A 19,450-nucleotide genomic window follows, 5' to 3' on the forward strand; every position below is an offset into this window, starting at 1 on the left:
ATGATGCTCCAAGGCATAAACAGGCATTTATAGAAAAGGAGATGCAAATGTATAATAAACATTTGAAAAGATACTCAACCTTACTGGTAATCAGGAAAATGCAAATTAAAACAATAAGGAGATATTACTTTTTATTGAAAAGACTGTCAAAAAGTTAAAAGATTGGGACCATCTAGTGCTATGAACATGGCAAAATGACGCTAATGGTTGCTGGGAGGGCAAATTGCCTATCTTACAGCATTTATTAAGATTAAACCATGCACATGCTATTAGATGCAGCAATCTCATCTTTTGGAATTCATTCTGTGGAGATAACAGTATCAGAAATTAATGACCTGTACATGACTGTGTGAAGGAGCATTTTTTGTATTGTCAAAATTAAAAAAACAGGACAACCTAAATTACCATAAAGGAATGGTCAAATAAATTATAGTTCATTCATGCCATAGAATGTTACATATATTTTTAACGAATCTATTTTTCTATTATCAGGGTATATTTATAGAACATTAGAAAATACAGGTAAGAAAAAAGGAAAAAGTGTCTAGTTCCAGACCCAGAGATGGTCATCTTGCTGTATATCAAGTGGTTTTCGTTGTATGTGTGTATGTATGTGTATATGTGTGTATATGTGTGTATGCATGCATATATATGTATATACGCATACACATATACTTGTTTTTGCAATAGAAAAGGCATCATGCGTTCCACAATATGTTGCAACTCCTTGTTTTCTTCATTCCTTCATGAATATTTTTCTACATCAACACATACTTATCTACAAACATGGCCTTTAACAACTGCACGGCATTTCATTTTATGCATACTTCATAACTCGACCAATCCCCTACTTGGCGGTATTTAAGTGAATCAAATTTCTCCTTTTAGAAACACCGTCCCTGCATTCTAGCAAGACTTTGGAGACAGTTTGCTAAATGCCTTCCAGAAAGTTCTGGGTGCTTCTGGAGGCATTTGAGGCAGAGTAGGTAGAATGTTTTCCCATCAGGCGAGCTTGCTATCTTCCCAGATAGCAACACTGTAGTCTTTAGAACTTGAAAGACTTGTCTTATCTTGCCTGTTAGTCATGCAGCCTAAGCGGGACTAGGTTCCAGAAATCCCATACATCCTCTCCCTCCTCTTGCTTCATTCACGCCCCTCCCCACGCGCCCTCCCCTCGGCCCCCGCGCTTTCCCGCTCGGCGGCCTGGCCTATGGCAAACGCCAAGAATTAATTAGGGGCGGGGATCAAGGAGTGGCTGTCAGGAGGTCGCCATATTTCTGTACGGCCCAGAGGCAGCCCGAGCAGTCGCCGGGTCGGGAGAGGTGCTGACAGGGCGGAGCCGCCGCTTGGCGCAGCCGGCCTCACCCCTCCCGCCTGGGACAGGTGGCTGGAGCCGCGCCCCGCCTCCGCCAGCTGCGAGTGGGAGCCAGGGAGGGCCGGTCCCGGACGGTCGCCGCCAGCTGCGAGTGGGAGTGAGCAAGGGCTAGTCCCGGACCGCCGGGCCAGGGGTCCGGCGGCAGCAGACGGGTACCCTGGCGGCCAAAAAAATGCTCCTGTACCGAGGGGCCCCCGCCGGCCCTGGCGCGCCGGGCTGCGGGCTGGCCCGGCCCGGCGGCGGCCCGCAGGCCTTCGGGATCCGCCTGAGCACGGTAGGTCCGGGGCCCGAGGGGGCGGGCGCGCGCGCGGGCCCCTGGGCTGCGGGGGGCGCGCGGGGAGGGCCCGGCGGGCCGAGGCCTCACGCGGGACGGGACCTTCTCTCGCCCCCAGATGAGCCCCCGCTACCTCCAGAGCAACTCCAGCAGCCACACGCGACCCTTCAGTGCCATCGCGGAGCTGCTAGGTGAGTGGCGAGGGCGGGCCCGGCAGTGTTCGCCCGAGGCAGTGGTGCCAGCGTGGTGCCGCGGACGCGAGAGGAATGCGCAGAGCCGCGCAGGGCGGGCCGGGGCTGGGGTGGGGGCCTCGGAACCGGCCCCGGCTCCGCAGGCGGAGGAGGGGGATGGCTCTCTCGCCAGGAACTGGGTTCCGCTCATAAAACGGAGGAAACGAGGTGTGTCCGAAGCGTTAAAGACACCAGTGTGTTTTTTCTCTCGCGCTCGTGATGTTCGGGCACTTTAGGATAGCTTAGTTAGTAATCAAAAGGAGATGCATAAAAACCTCAGGCCCCGAGGCAGCTGGGCTCAGTAGGGGCTGGCGACCTACGGAGGATGCCCAACTAGCAAAGGGGGGTTGTAGAGGACCGAGGCGCGTCCTGGGGAAAGGTCTGGAAAGCGGAGTTCCTTAACTTTTGAGACAAGAAAGTTAGGAATGATGGGACATCTCTTAAGAGATGACACGAGTGCATTTGGCTCCCTGCTACTGCGGAGGGCTGGGTCCGTGGTCCACGAGCGCCCTCACACCGCTGGAATGAATATTGAGTACTTAACCTCTCGCTCCACCGGTGTTTGCTTTTAAAGTGTTTTCAGTTGATCCCTTCAAGCTAAGTACACCAATTTTTGCAGTAGTGTGCTACTGTGTGGAAAGCAAAGAAGAACCGCAGTCCTGCACAAAATGCAGCAGCATACAGGGCGCATTATACATGCTTTGAAAATCGAAAGAAGGAAGAAGTGTTTATGGACGAAGTTGCACAGAACAAACTCTTGAAAATGTTTTCAAAGCTCCCCAAATGAACCCCAGTCTCTACTTAAGCAATCGCTGTGGCCATGCCATGAGAGTTATCTTGGGTAAGAAGTCAATGGGTAGCAGGAGACTTAGTTGGAAGGTTAATAAGAATGATAGAGACCTTTGATGATTAACCTTAACACGGAATGCTTTACAATATGTATAATTTAATTAGAAGGTGAAAGGCAAAAAGTGGAATTGATATGTTTGGAACCCTAGAGCAGAGGGACTGTATCTTTGAGGTTTGGTACTGTGCCTTGGGGCTGTGCACTGAACCTCTGCAGAATGGAATACAATCCAAGTTAAGTATGTAATTTGCAAGAAAGACTACAAGGGAGCAAAAAATAATGATTTACATAGTGGGGAATGGGAAACCGAAATGTCTTGTTCTCTCATGGTTGGCACGGTGCAGAATGTGATATACCTGTGCTGTGCTTACTGTACTTTCCAGGTGATTTAATAAGTTTTTAATTTGTAATTTTGAATATTTGTGATTTTGGCCATAAGCATTACCTTAAAGAACCTAAGTCAGATCTAAGATGTCCAGTATGAGAGCAAATATGTGTATGTATTATGCACACACATGCATGCATACATGTATACAAACACAGATTTTAAGACCAAATAACAACTATTTGTGGAAATATTAATAATAGGGAAAAGGGAGAGCAAAGTGTTAACTGGCAATCCAAAGCTTTCATTTTAGGTTTTTCCTTCAATCATTTTATCCACTTAGGCATTAATTTTCTAGTGAATCATTCATTTGGTAAATATTTATTGAGCACCCACTGTGTGCAAGACCACTGTGGTAGGCACAAAAATGAATGTAACACAGATTCACTCTTCTAGTAGGGGAGATAAAACATGTACAGAAGGTTTATGCTTTGTATAACAACAAAATAGAAATCGATATATAAACAAAGATAAAAACAAGTGCTGTGGGAGTTCAGAGGAAGGAGGAATGGCTTCCAGTTTATCAGGAAGAGGAAGGTTAGGAAATGCTTTGTGGAGGAGGTGACATTTAAACTGAGATTTGAAGGATTGGGACATGTGGATATGGGTGGGGAGGAATTCCAGGCAAAAAGAACAACTGCTTGAACAAAGGCATGAAGAATATTGAGTGGAGTTTAATTAGAGCATGGGGTTCACAAATAGTAAAAACGATAGGTACTTAAAAAGTTTACAAACAGTTTTCACAAATAACTTTTTAACATTACCCTTTAAGGTAAACATTTACTTTCATCCTGCAGATGAAGAAAAAGAGGTTCAGAAAATTTAATTGACTTTTCCAAGGTTACGTGTATACTAAACAGCAGATCCAGGACTCAAACACAGGCCTTTTTACTCCAGATACTAAGTAAGGATGAGGTTATAAAGGTCATCTGGGATCAGGATGTGACTGGGAGGCTTCAGTATTTGGCTTTTTAGCCTGAAGTTTTCTGAGCAGGGGAATGTCATGATCAGAGCTGTGTTTCAGGAAAGTCAATCTTGCAGCAGTGTATAAAATTGAAGGAGAGAGAGATATAGATTTATATGACTAGTTAGGAGGTTATTGCAATAATCCAGATGAGGGGAAATAAACTCTAAGAGACTGACAATGGAAATAGAGTAAATAGGATATGAGAGAGTCTAGGGATGTATAGGGTAAAGGAGAGGGAGGGATAAGAAAAGTACTTAAATTTCAAATTTGTGGTCTCTTCAGTGCTAACCTTGTGTGTGTTTGTAACAAAGGAAGAATAGGCTTGTGACAAAAGGTGATGACCTTACCTTTAGGCAGGAATACTTTTAGATACCTGTAGGATTTCTGTAGGACAGTAGCTCCACCCTTGGCAATCTTTCATGTAGCCACTTGTAGGCCATCCTTCTGGAACAGGGGAGGATGGGAGCCTTGTGATGCTATGAAACAGAAAAGGATGAGAGGCTTGTGAAGCACTACCTCAAAGCCATCTCCCACTTGCCATCTTATCTCTCCTGGGAGGCTGTCATGGAATAGTTTCTCATTGCCTCCTAGATTCTGATGAGATACGAGAGCAAGGGGAAGGTAGAGATGGGGTCCTCCCACGAAGGGATAGGACAAGCCAAGTTAGCAGAGAGAAGACTCCTTGTGATTTGGTAGCACATGGGATTGTGTGGCCAGGTTAGGGAATGAAGACACTCCAGCATCTGATAGCACACTTCTCACTTAACTGGTGGGCAGGGAGAGAGGAGTAAGGGTTCCTTCATTGCGCTACCTGTTCATTGGCTGGATGGGCCGGGTTAGGAGAGAAGATAGATTTTCTGGGATCCAATAGCATTTGCCATGTATTAGTAAATGTTTGGAGGGTTAAGCATCAAGAAGTAGGATTGAAACCAGCCTCCAGATCGGTGCCTTGTTATCATAAGTTCATTTATTGAGGCCAGCCTTGTTATTATTGTAATTTCATTTGCTGAGACCAAATGAAAGGCCATGTAAAACTGAAAGTAAGTACAAAACCGTGCTTGCTGGTGCCTCTCTGCTGATCTCTCTTTCCCCACTGCTCCAGCTGACCCTGGCCTCTTGCATGCCCCCTCCCCCTTGTATTCCATGAGCTTCTAGCCAAGGAGATAAAATGTTGAGCTGCTCCTGGCAGCTACCTTGTAACTCCTGAAGTGCCTGTGTTAAAACTATTTGGTGTGTTCCTGTAAAAAAAAAAAAAAAAGAAAAAAAAAGTACCTAGTAAAGTTTGGGCAAAATTGTAGTAAAGAGGAAAAGAATTGAGGTGATATTGTGAGAGGCCTTTGAGCTGATTCATTGAATGCACCGTTGGGTAAACATGTAGTTGCAGTTGATAGGTGTTACATGTTTGAATCGTGAATGTTCACAAATTGTTAGAAAAAAATCCCTCTATGTCCAGAGTTTTCAGTGTATAAATGATGTCCAGTTGATTGGCAAGTTGTATCATCAGTCGCAGTGCCTTTGGTTGTCTGCCAGCAGGAGTGTCTGATCAGTCCCAACACAATTCATGGCCTGCTTGCCGAGTAAAGGTTCCTGAAACAGTGTAGACAGCTAAGTAATGCTGAATCCTTTAGTCAGTTAAAGAAAAATACTGCTGCCTCTTACAAAGTAAAGAATTACATTTCTGATAAAGCCACCATTACATGACAGACTTGTAACTCCCGCCAAAACTTAGCCCACTTGTCTTGCCACATTATATGGGCCCTAGGCCCCCCAACCTGGTCCTTAAAGCTTGACTATATCATCCATCAACAGAAGAATGGATAAAGAAAATGTGGTATATAGACACAATGGAATACTGCTCAGCCATAAAAAGAAGGAAATACTGTCATTTGCAGCAACATGGATAAACTTGTAGGACATTATGTTAAATGAAATAAGCCAGGCATAGAAGGCAAACTGTGTGGAATGTTCTAACTTCTACGTGGAAACTAAAAAGTGCTAAGTAGCAGATCCAGGATGCAAATACAGGTCTTTTTACTGGAAATACTCAGTAGGGAATGAGGTTAAAAAGGTCATCTGGGATCAGGGTGTGACTGGGAGGCTCCAGTGTTTAGCCTGAAGTTTTCTGGGCAGAGGAATGTCATGATCAGAGCTGTGCTTCAGGAAAGTTAATCTTCAGCAGTGTATAAAATTGAAAGAGAGATACACGGATTTATAAGAGTAGTTAGGGCCGGGCCGGGCGCGGTGGCTCAAGCCTGTAATCCCAGCACTTGGGAGGCCGAGACGGGTGGATCACGAGGTCAGGAGATCGAGACCATCCTGGTCTACACGGTGAAACCCCGTCTCTACTAAAAAATACAAAAAAAAACTAGCCGGGCGAGGTGGCGGGCGCCTGTAGTCCCAGCTACTCGGGAGGCTGAGGCAGGAGAATGGCGTAAACCCGGGAGGCGGAGCTTGCAGTGAGCCGAGATCGCGCCACTGCACTCCAGCCCGGGCGACAGAGCGAGACTCCGTCTCAAAAAAAAAAAAAAAGTAGTTAGGGCCGGACGCGGTGGCTCACGTCTGTAATCCCAGCACTTTGGGAGGCCGAGGCAGGCGGATCACGAAGTCAGGAGATCAAGACCATCCTGGCTAACACGGTGAAACCCCGTCTCTACTAAAAAATACAAAATATTAGCCAGGCGTGGTGGCGGGCGCCTGTAGTCCCAGCTACTCCGGAAGCTGAGGCAGGATAATGGCATGAACCCGGGAGGTGGAGCTTGCAGTGAGCCGAGATTGCGCCACTGCACTCCAGCCTGGGCGACAGAGCCAGACTCACCTCAAAAAAAAAAAAAAGAGTAGTTAGGAGGTTATTGCAATAAGCTTAGAAGTAGAGAGTGGAATAGTAGTTACTAAAGGCTGGGAAGGGTGGTGGGGGGGATAGCTAGAGATTGGTTAATGACTACAAAATTACAACTAAGATAAAAGAAATAAGTTCTAGTGTTTTATAGCACTGTAGAATGGCTATCATTAATAACAATTAACTGTATATTTTCAAATAGCTAGAAGAATAGATTTTGAATATTCCCAACAAAAGAAGTGATAAATGTTTGAGGTAATGAATATGCTAATTATCCTGATTTGATCATTACACATTGTATAAGTGTATCAAAACATCACATTGTATTCTATAAATATGTACAACTATTATGTGAATTAAAAAAGCAATAAAAACAAAAAAAGTGGCTGCTACTCATATGAAATAAACTTTCCTTAGGGCCTTCTGAATAAATAAAAAAAAAAAGATTGACTATACCAGGCCTCTTAATCCCCTTCTGGGACTATTGGTGATGCCCTACTGCTGTTAAGACTTTTTCCACTTAACAGTCAGTGACAGTTTTATCAGTGACTCTGGCAATACCATTGTGGCCCTTGAAATTAATCTGTGTTTTGTTTTATTTAATGAACATTCCACATATCCAAGTGGCTGTAACTGATATTGTTAATTGTATTATTTAAAAAATGGGTGTTTCGCATATTTGTAATACTGCTCTTGATTGTAAGGGGTGTTCCCGAGAAAAAAATGACATGATTTGATCAGTGGTAATGGAACAAGTATATGGCCAGGACCTGACCTGGCTGTCTCAGCTTAGCTTTTTGGTATCACTAAAGCAGTATAGGATACCAGGGAAAGGGAAGAGGGTGGAAGGCAAGGACTCTGTCTTGCTCAAAGAGCTTAGTAGAGACAGGAACGATTAAGGAACCTATCCAACAGATTGTATAAAGTGCCCCTCAGTTGTGGCCAGTGAGCCACATTTGTCAGTGATTGACAATTATGTAAACTGGTACCTGTGGTAAAAACATGTGACAACTAGACAGTGGCATCCCTGGGGTTGTGAATGTGACACAATTGTTAGACTATGGCAATGTTTGATGTCTTTGGAGTCTTTTTTTTGTTTTTTGCTTTTTGTTTTTTTTTTTTTTGAGATGAAGTCTTGCTCTGTTGCCCAGGTTAGAGTGCAGTGGCGTGATCTCGGCTCACCGCCAGCTCCACCTCCCAGGTTCACGCCGTTCTCCTGCCTCAGCCTCCCAAGTAGCTGGGACTACAGGCTCCTGCCACCATGCCTGGCTAAATTTTTGTATTTTTAGTAGCGACGGGGTTTCACCGTGTTAACCAGGATGGTCTCGATCTCTTGACCTTGTGATCCGCCTGCCTTGGCCTCCCAAAGTGCTGGGATTACAGGCGTGAGCCACCACGCCCGGCCTGGAGTCTTAAATAATTAACTCATTGTGAAGACATAAATCAGGAGGAATCGTGAACCTATGTATTTTTTCTACTTTGATTCTATGTTCTCCATTTCCTGAGAGGATGGACAGCCTTGCCTTTAAAACTATTACAAAATACCTAAGCAAAAATCACTCCTTTTAAGTGTGCTTGCTACCATCACTGAGATCTAGGCAGACAATTAAGTCTTTTGGTTTTAAACTCTAACCCTTTCAGTGCCTCTTAGGCTATAAACAGGAATGGCAGTACTATATGTGTTCTTTAACAGAGGAGGTGATGTAAGAAGAAAATAAAATGATCACAAATAAACTGTAATGTGTGTAATATGCATCATCTTTTACCAAAATTGCTCATTCAGCTTTTCTCTGTAACCACTCTCTGTGTGTATATAAACAGTAAAGGGGCTAAAAGGCAAGAAGAAGTAATAAGACAAAAATGGAGCAAAATGCTTTGTATATGGGAGTAGTTATTAATACTTTTTTCCAAAGACCCTGAAGTTTGAAGTAGAAAGGCAGATTGCAGATCGCTCATGTGAAATCTGGAAATCAGCTTTAGAACTCAATCATCTCTTTTGTTCTCTGTAATTTAGTAAGTGCACTACCATTAATGCTCCCTGATACCTTCTCGAACATCCAAATGAGGGAAAGAAAGGACATTTTCTATGTCTTGGAGTCACTGAACTAGAGATTTTGATACAATATTGGAAAAGGGGATCTAATATCACAGATTTTTACCTTTTGCAGATAATGCTGTAGATCCAGATGTATCTGCCAGGACGGTCTTTATAGATGTTGAGGAGGTCAAGAATAAATCTTGTTTGACCTTTACCGATGATGGATGTGGGATGACACCTCATAAACTACACCGAATGCTCAGGTAAAAATGTCTTCATTGGCTTTTTCTTGTCTTAAGCTCATGAACCCTATTTAAGGCTTCATAATTTTCATTAATATTTTGCTTTCCTTTTGTTTATTCAACAAATATTTATTAAGCATCTCTTATGTGCCAGGACACTGATTATGAAACAAATACTGTCCTGCCCTCACAGAGCTTTCAGCCTAGCTGGCAATTCAGACAATTAAGTAATAAACAGCTATAAGCATAATGATAAGAAGGTACAGAATGCTTGAGATGAGTCATCAGGGGATCCCAATCTGATCCCAGAGGTTAGGAAAAGTATCCTAGACAAAATGATATTTAAGCTGAGATCTAAGAGTGAGTACAGTTTAACCAGGTAAAGGGGCAGGGAGCAAGGGATGACAGTTCGTACAAAGAGAACAGCAAACATAAAGACCCAGAGGCCTTCACTGGTCCGAGACCTCCAATTTATATTAACCTAAACTCCTAAATCAGAAGTATTGGAGTTGGAATGATTTATTGATTAGAACCATGAAGGTGCCTGGGTATAATCAAACCCCATGCAAGATAAATAGAAGGCATTCCGACACATATTCTTTAAAGGTTTTGCAGTAGAATCACAAACTTAGGAAATTCTCGTTTCTAACTGTTGAAGCTGGTGCTAGATTTCTGTTGCCACTCTCAGTTCATTTAATCACTTAAAAACATTTGTAGTTGAGAACGTAAATTTATACTATATCATCTTCGCATATCACTCAGTGGAAGATGAGTGTTCTGTCAACTCCTTCCTTCTCTTTTCCTTTTTAGCAGATGAGGTTGATTACTCTCCCTGTGGCTTCCTGAACTAGAGTGTGTGAAGCATGAGTAACAGTGGAGGAGGGAAAGGGCTCCGAACTATAAAAATGGAAAACAAATTCATGTGGTTGTAGTTACCCTTGTAGGTATTCTAAATGAATTACTCTGTTTGTAGGGAAATCCCTTTGATCCATCAAAGAAACAGACATGAAATTTGGGCAAAGTAAGTGGTTGCATTTTACCACTCAGCAGTCTGTATACCTTGTGTCTCAGACCCTCCTAATTAGAAGACTATTTGAGGAAAACCTCTAAAAGTGAAACAAGAATTGTGACCAGTATGTTAGTGAAGGTAGAGAGTTGGCTCAATCCTTCAACTTATAATATCAGTTTTATATCCTGAAGCTAATATTATATATTAAGAATATATCTATTTTCTTATTATTCTTAACATATATATATTTTCTTATTATATATTAAGAAAAATACAATTTTAGATGGGATGGAACCAAAGCATTTATATATTCAGTTCTGTATGTACTAGTTGGTTTTTTTCCCCCTAAAATTACTTGTCTTCTTATTTTTTGAGACAGTCTCACTCCATCACCCAGGCTGGAGTGCCGTGGCGTTATCTCAGCTCACTGCAACCCCAGCCTCCTGGGTTCAAATGATTCTCATACGTCAGCCTCCCCAGTAGCTGGGATTATAGGCGTGTGCCACCATGCCCGGCTAATTATTTTGTATTTTTAGTAGAGACAGGGTTTTGCCATGTTGTCCAGGCTGGTCTTCAGCTCCTGACCTCAAGTGATTCACCCGCCTCAGCCTCCCAAAGTGCTGGGATCACAGGCATGAACCACCGCACCCATCCAAAATTGCTTATCTTATTAATGATTCCGTCCCATCATACCTTATCCCATTGACATGGGTGTTGAGTAGTGGGCCCAGCAAATCTGATCTTCCATTTTGTGTGTGGGACTACATCTGTGAAATTTGGTTAGAGTTATAAGGTAGAAGGGAGGAGAAGAATGGTTTCAAAATAATTGCCACAATTTTTTTTCCAGAGTCATTCATTTATTCATTCAACAAATTTTTATTGAGCACCTGTGTGCAAGGCACTGGAGATAAAGTAGTGAACCAGATAGACATGATTCTTGGCTGACAGCTTAGTGAGAAAGAACAACATTGACTAGTAATATAACTAAATAGGCTATTCCACCCAGTGGTAAGTGCTATGAAGGTAGAGCACAGTTTCTTTGAGAGCATGTAACAGGGATCTAATCTAGTCTAGAGAATTAAAAAAGGCTCCCCCGAAGAAATGACATTTGAATTGAAATATGAAGGATGAGTATCACCCATTCAAATTTTTTGTTCCCTCCCCAAGAAGAAAAATAGGCCGAAACTTTCTTAGCTGTAGAATTTTCCCTATCATACCAAATATGTTTCCCACCAATTTGAGCTGGGCAGTGTTCCTCCTATTTAAAAAATAATTTTAGAAAATTATTTTAATGAGTCCTTAATGTAGTATATGTACTGACTTTTATTTGTGATTGTATCTTGAAACAAACTTGAATCAGCTAGAAGATACCTTTTTTTTTTTTTTTGAGACGGAGTCTTGCTCTGTCGCCCAGGCTGGAGTGCAGTGGCCGGATCTCAGCTCACTGCAAGCTCTGCCTCCCGGGTTCACGCCATTCTCCCGCCTCAGCCTCCTGAGTAGCTGGGACTACAGGCGCCCGCCACCTCGCCCGGCTAATTTTTTGTATTTTTTTAGTAGAGACGGGGTTTCACCGTGTTAGCCAGGATGGTTTTGATCTCCTGACCTCGTGATCCGCCCGTCTCGGCGATACCTTTTTTTTTAATTAAAAAAATTTTTTTGAGACGGAGTTTCACTCTTGTCCCCCAGGCTAGAGTGCAGTGGCATGATCTTAGCTCACTGCAACCTCCACCTCCTGGGTTCACACACCTCTCCTGCCTCAGCCTCCCGAGTATCTGGGATTATAGGCAGGTACAACCACGCCCAGCTAGTTTTTGCATTTTTAGTAGAGACAGGGTTTCACCATGTTGGCCAGGCTGGTCTCGAACTCCTGACCCAAAGTGATCAGCCCGCCTCGGCCTCCCACAGGGCTGAGATTACAGGCATGAGCCTCCACGCCCGGTGAAGATACCATTTATTTGAAAGAGATCATTTAAGGCCAAGCATGGTGCATCATGTCTATAATTCTAGCACTTCCAAAGGCCAAGGCAGGCAGATCGCCTGAGTCCAGGAGTTTGATACCTGCCTGGGCAACACAGGGGGATCCCCTTCTTACAAAAAAAAAATACAAAAATTAGCTGAACATTTTGGCATGCATCTGCAGTCCCTGCTACTCGGAAGGCTGAGGTGGGAAGATCACTTGAACCCAGGAGGTGGAGGTTGCAGTGAGCTGAGATTGTGCCATTGTAATCCAGCTTGGGCAACAGAGGGAGACCTTGTCTCAAAAATAAATAAATAAATAAAAATAAAAGATTATTTAGTCCAATCCTAACTTCTAGCGAAGGATTCTACTTTTTTTTTTTTTTTTGATGGAGTTTTGCTCTGTCGCCAGGCTGGAGTACAGTGGTGTGATCTCGGCTCACTGCAACCTCCACCTCCTGGGTTCAAGCAATTCTCCTGCCTCAGCCTCCCGAGTAGCTGGGATTACAGGTGTGTGCCACCACGCCCAGCTAATTTTTGCATTTTTAGTAGAGACGGGGTTTTACCATGTTGGCAGCTAGAATGGTCCCGCCTCGGCCTCCCAAAATGCTGGGATTACAGACATGAGCCACCATGCCTAGCCGGAAGGATTCTGTTTTCTGTTTTGTTTTGTTTTTTTTTAAAGGAGTTTCACTCTTGTTGCCCAGGCTGGAGTGCAATGGTGCGATCTTGGCTCACTGCAACCTCTGCCTCCCGGATTCAAGTGATTCTCCTGCTTCAGCCTCCCAAGTAGCTGGGATTATAGGCATGCGCCACCATGCCCGGCTACTTTTGTATATTTAATAGAGACGGGGTTTCACCATGTTGGTCAGCTGGTCTCAAACTCCCGACCTGAAGTGATCCACCCGCCTCGGCCTCCCAAAGTGCTGGGATTACAGGTGTGAGCCACCGCGCCTGGCGCTGTTTTTTATTGAAGGCATATTACTTTTGTATTTGGAAAAAATAATAGAAGTAATTATGCAAATTTATTAAGCCTACAGAAGTTCTATTTGACCTCTAACATTGTTGTTACCCTGTCCACACTTTCCAACTCTTTATGCAACTCTGTTTTCAGACTGATAAAATACTTGTGTAACTGTAGCAACAGTTTCTTCCATAAACATAGAATTTCATGAAAATCAAATTAAAAAGGAAAACCTATTATTAAATTCCTTTAAGGTCCACAACTAATTATCTTTACCTTCTGGGGCTACTGTGTGGATCAGTTAGTCTGTATTTTCAGCTGCCTTTTTCAAGCAAGGTGAGAAATCGCTTTCAAAGTTCAAAGACTAAAAACAGCCACAGAACCACAGAGGGTATTTGCTACCTCAGAAGTGCACTTCCTAGCAGGTATATTCTTCTAAAACAATAGCTGGAGAATAACAGTCTGCTTAGCACGCTTTCATTCTTTTATATTTCATATTGAATCACAAAAATACCTAGGAAATAGCAGTGCCTGCCTTTGTGCGCCCATGGATTTTGCCAAGGTTTGTTTCATTGGTCAGAGTCCTTATTTATTTATTTATTTATTTATCTATCTATCTATCTATCTATCTATGTATTATTTTTCTTAACTTTTGTTTTTGGTTTGGAGGTACACGTGAAGATTTGTTACATAGGTAAACACGTGTCACTGCAGAGTCCCAATTTAAATTTACCTCTCTGGATTCTGGTTTCTTGACATTTTAAGATACTCCAGAGCAAGCTGCTGTAGTTTTGAATTCCACTAAAAGTGCTGGTATCCAAGCCACCTTGATGTGTAAACAGTGTTGTCTCTTACATGAGAGGATAGAGCAGGACTGACTTAGCAAATAGAAACCACCTGAGCCAAGTTAGCTCTGTGGAAAATACTACTGAGCTATAGCAAACTATCATATTCATTCCTACAATTCTATTATGTGTGGTGAGGGCTTTTGTATTAGGTAGTTATTTGATTGGTACCTGGCATTCATTCTGCCAGTTTGCATTTAAATGGAATGCCTAATATGAGAACTTAGGTGGAATAAAAGAGCACACAGGAAGAGTTAAGTGAAACACAGTAACAACAACAAAAATCCAGAGTTTATAGCTCCTCTCTTCTCATTTTTCTTATCCTTTTCCATTCTGGTTCTAGCCTCACGCTACTGGTTATCTTCTCAACCTTGTATCATCATTTGGTCTCCCCAAATTAACACAGTGAGGGTTTATACTTTCAAAGGGAAAAAGAGGTGATAGATGGTGGAAGAGGCTAAAAAATTAAGGGAGTTGTAATCTCCCTATTTTCACCACTTTCCCTTGATCACCTAATTGAAGCTTTTGTGGTATAAGAGAAAGTTAAAGTCCGGTTAACCATACAATTCATTTGAAGTGGTGTGTAAGATACTACTTATCAAGAGCCCTGAGTTTTAGATGTGATCTTAGGTCTGAAGTAGGAGTAGGGGATAGCACATGACAACTATCAGAATGACTTCTAGAGTTAGTTTAAAATTAATGTTTGAATACTACTTTATACTTAATGTATTTTGCATACAGTATATAATTTAATCCTCATAACAAACCTATTTTTTTTTTAAAAAGCCAATTCTTCCACAAGAAGAATGGGAATGCTTGAATCTTACTATTATAAGTCTATATCCTAGAATACTAAGGCCCATAGGCAACACAAACTGAATGTTCTTTTTTTTTTTCCAACAGACTGCTGCTGTGGAAATTACTTTTTTCTGTCACTAGATTTATTTGTGGGATACACACAGCTCCTATAAAGTGTTTACTCTAGGAGGACATATGGTATTACTGTATAATGCTTTGAAATAGAAAATTAAAAGATGGTTCCCTTTCCTAGTGAGTAAACACAAAACCATAGCCTTCAGGAAGTAGAAACCAGATACCTCAGCTCTCCATGCTCAAAAGAGTAACATTGTTAAAGATCAGCCTGCTCAGTCATGGTCTGCTCAGAGCATCTATTTTATTGATGTTGAGAAGCACCTAATGTGTAATATATGAAGTCCTTCCTTAGATTGTAAACTCTGAAGGCAAAAATCATGTCTCTTTTATTAAAAATTGTCTCTAGTGCTTAGCCCAATGCATGGCACATCGTAGGTGCTTAGTTTAAATATTTATTGAATGAATGGTAGTGCACAACATTGTAAAATTAGTCAATCTGGAGAGAAACAATCCTTTTTAGTATGATTTTTTTCTTTCATTGATACCTAATATTTTACATATTTATGGGGTACATGTGAGTACTTTATACATGCATAGACTGTGCAGTGATCAAGTGAGGGTGTTTGGGGTTTCCATCACCTTGAGAATTTATATGTTGGTGACATTGGAAGTCCTCTTTTCTAGCTACTTTGAAATATATGATGTATTATTGCTAATTATAGTCACCCTGGTCTGCTATGGAACATTAGAACTTTTTTCTTCTATCTAACTATAAGTTTTGTACTCATTCACCAAACTCTATTCATTTCTCCTTCTCATCCTGAGAAACAATCCTTACAATTAGTTTTATTGATGATGAGGGAAGATATAATCATTAATTTTTAGTTTTTAAAGTTCTGTTATTTTGGTGTGTACCTGAATGGAAAATACAAGAAAGGGAAAGGTTCTGGCTTCCAGATTAAGCTGATCAAAATGGACTACAGAGATTGTTGAGGTGCCTAAGTGAAAGGTCCTTAATAGAGCAAGAGAGACTTTATACTGCAGCTGTTTGCTGATATTCAGAGGCAGAACTACCTATTTTTATCCTTTGGCCACATTCCAATGAACTGTCCCAGCAGATGGAACAGAGACTAAGAATTGGAAGGGTTATCCTTTGAGTGGAGAGTTGAAATTGTCAAGATATATGATCCCTGACTTTCAGATTTCTAGAGGATGATATAAACAGGTTAGGAGATGCCTAATCTAGTACCTCTGACCAATGGCAATATCTGAAACTTCTGTTACCCTCTCTAGATAACTACCCTTTTCACCTTACCCTAACTTTGCTTCCACAGCAATCAGAGCTGTTTTATCTAGACAGGAAAGACAGCTTCCCAAGCCTTTGCCAGCTATGTTAGCTGGTGAAAAGGGGCCCTTTTTTACTTTTATAAAGTGTGACTCTAACGTAATGGAACTATTTATGTACACACAAACCACACAGAAAAATTAGTCCCATTACCCCATAGTAATTTCCTGTGTTTTTAACCTAATAGTTTTGCCCATAAATACCAAAAGGAATAAAAAAGGAGGGACTTTTTACAAGTGTTATTTATTTGTAGGCCAAATATTCTGCCTGTCACCTATCTTAGGATGCTTTTTACCATTCTGATTTCTTTTTTTCTGATTTGTTTTTTCTTCTGTAATTGCAGCTTTGGCTTTACAGATAAAGTAATAAAGAAGAGCCAGTGTCCCATTGGGGTCTTTGGTAATGGTTTCAAGTCAGGCTCCATGCGGCTAGGAAAGGACGCCCTTGTCTTCACCAAGAATGGGGGTACTCTCACTGTTGGACTTCTATCACAGACCTATCTGGAATGTGTCCAGGCCCAGGCAGTTATTGTACCAATTGTTCCATTCAACCAGCAAAACAATATCCTTTCTGGAAATGGAGAATGTTGGTTAAAAATTAGTCTAATCTGAGTGTTTTGATAGGAACCTCTTCAGGTCAAATCCAACTATCAGAAGTTTTAAAAGAGGTATTCAAATGTCTTAAATTTAACTGGGATTTTTCTCTATTAAATATTTAAAAAATAAGACCATCGACAGAAGCTTAGAAATGTTTTTGCTGTATTGAAATTTTCATTGTTACAGAGTTTGATCTATATAGTATGTGTCTGCTCTACCACCACCCCATGGTAAAGCTCCCGGGGCCTGCCTTTCCCCCCCCCCCCCCAAAAGGATAGCTACATTTGCATTGATACGCCTAGAAAACATACTGTTTATCAGCTTATATAATAGCAGAATAGTCATTTCCCTATATCTGCGCAGCTGTTACTTCTGTTAGACACCTGGTTGTCTTGACTGGAACAGTATAGCAATAAGGTTTTAATTTATTGCTTCCAAATAAGTTAAAAATTTAAGCCTTTGATCTTTACTTTTAAATATAAGACTTTGTTTACATTATACCTTTGAAGCTATATTCTGCATGGGCAACTGATTTTGGAGCTTGTCTCTATAACCTTTCTCCATTTTTCACCTTTCTTCTTTCTATAGCAGTAATATGCATGCTTTATGTCTGTAGTTTTGTCTAAATATGCAACCCAAAGGGCAGATCTTCCTTCTCGATAGCATCCTAAGATATTATTTTTTTCTTTGACTACATTTGATTTTACAAAAAATGATTATTACTGAGGATTCATTGCCCAGCCTAGAAGCCATCTTGAACTATTCCATTTTCAACAGTGAAAATGACCTGCTGGCCCAGTTTGATGCCATCCCAGGCAAAAAAGGCACTCGTGTTCTCATTTGGAACATCCGCAGGTATAGTATTACAAGGGTGATAGCTTCTAATAAACAAAGGTAGTATGATGAAACACATTTTTATTTAATTTTAACTTTCAAAGTTTTTATAGAAAGACAGGGTCTCATTTATGTTGCCCAGGCTAGTCTCGAACACCTGGCTTCAAGCGATATTCCCTCCTTAGCCTCCCAAATTATTGGGATTACAAGTGTGAGCCACTGCACTTGGCCTAGCACATTTTAATAACTCTTTTTAGAGAAGCAAAATAGATAAATTTTGATACATATTTATATCTCATTGCATACTTTTATGTAACTTTGTCTTAGAAAAACAAGAGTTCTGGCTGGGCGCGGTGGCTCATGCTTGTAATCTCTGCACTTTGGGAGGCTGAGGTGGGCAGATCACGAGGTTGAGAGACTGAGACCATCCTGGCCAACATGGTGAAACCCCGTCTCTATTAAAAAAAAAAAAAAAAAAACAAAAATTAGCTGGGCGTGGTGGTGCACGCCTGTAGTCCCAGCTACTTGGGAGGTTGAGGCAGGAGAATCGCTTGAACCCAGGAGTTGGAGCTTGCAGTGAGCCAAGATCATGCCACTGCACTCCAGCTTGGCAACTGAGTGAGACTCCGTCTCAAAAAAAAAAAAAAGAAAAAGGAAAACAATTCTGTTTGAGATAGTGGTTCTTGTTGGTAAAATGTGGTATGTTTAAGGTGGAAACACACATATCCTGAGGCTATTGCCACAGATAATTAAGACAGTTTAGCATATTCTAAGCTCCTCAGAATCCTTTATAAATATCTATTTCATATTCATGGGCACTTTTTTTTTTTTTTTTTTTTAGTGAGGCAGAATCTCTCTTGTCCAGGCTGGAGTGCAGTGGTGGAAACTTGGTTCACTGTAACCTTCACCTTCTGGGTTCAAGTGATTCTTGTGCCTCAGCCTCTCGAGTAGCTGGGATTACAGGTGTGTGCTACCACGTCTGGCTAATTTTTATATTTTTTGTAGAGACAGGGTTTTGCCATGTTGTCTAGGCTGATCTTGTACTCCTGACCTCAAGTGATCCACCAACCCCAGCCTCTATTACTGGAGTGAGACACCGTGCCTGGCCAATAGGCATTTTTTTTATGTTTGGTAATTGATAGTTATTTTACTTATTAGACAATGACAATGAAGCATGAGAAAGAAAAATTAGAGCAAACAAAATACAATAAGATCTTTAAAAAATAACGACTTCTGTATTAGTGCTTTCACAGTAGCTGGATTAGAAGTAGAAAAATCTAGCCAGGCATGGTGGCTCACACCTGTAATTCCAGTACTTTGGGAGGCCAAGGCAGGAGAATCACTTGAGGCCAGGAATTTGAAACTGGCCTGGGCAACAAAGTGAGACCCTGTCTCTTCAAAAAAAAAAAAGAAGTAGAAAAAAATCTTCGAAGCAGATAAATATGAACTATAATGAGACTAGGTTAAGATCATGTCTTCAAATCTAATACAACAATCTAGAAATACTTTATGCTATTTCATTTTTTTAATCTTAGCATGTCTAATGGAATACGTTTAAGAATGGATTATGGCTCAAGCCTGTAATCCCAGCAGTTTGGGAGGCTGAGACGGGCGGATCACGAGGTCAGGAGATGGAGACCATCCTGGCTAACACAGTGAAACCCCTTCTCTACTAAAAAAATACAAAGAACTAGCCGGGCGTGTGGGTGGGTGCCTGTAGTCCCAGCTACTCGGGAGGCTGAGGCAGGAGAATGGCGTGAACCCGGGAGGCGGAGCTTGCAGTGAGTGGAGATCACGCCACTGCACTCCAGCCTGGGCAACACAGCAAGACTCC

At 41.7% G+C, this 19,450-nt stretch overlaps 1 protein-coding gene across 1 annotated transcript in view; it reads left to right on the forward strand.

Annotated features, from left to right (window-relative positions):
• Window positions 1-1,254: 1,254 nt before the first annotated feature.
• Window positions 1,255-19,450, forward strand: part of MORC4 (MORC family CW-type zinc finger 4) — a 64,314-nt gene continuing 46,118 nt past the window's right edge. Inside the window, 5 exon segments of the mRNA XM_033201069.1 lie at window positions 1,255-1,649; window positions 1,768-1,840; window positions 9,083-9,215; window positions 16,530-16,747; window positions 17,490-17,637. Coding sequence (XP_033056960.1) covers window positions 1,548-1,649; window positions 1,768-1,840; window positions 9,083-9,215; window positions 16,530-16,747; window positions 17,490-17,637 — 674 coding nt within the window. The 5' untranslated portion in view covers window positions 1,255-1,547.

The sequence above is a fragment of the Trachypithecus francoisi genome, unplaced genomic scaffold (genome assembly GCF_009764315.1).
Source record: "Trachypithecus francoisi isolate TF-2019V2 unplaced genomic scaffold, Tfra_2.0 Lachesis_group6, whole genome shotgun sequence".
NCBI classification, from domain to species: Eukaryota; Metazoa; Chordata; class Mammalia; order Primates; family Cercopithecidae; genus Trachypithecus; species Trachypithecus francoisi.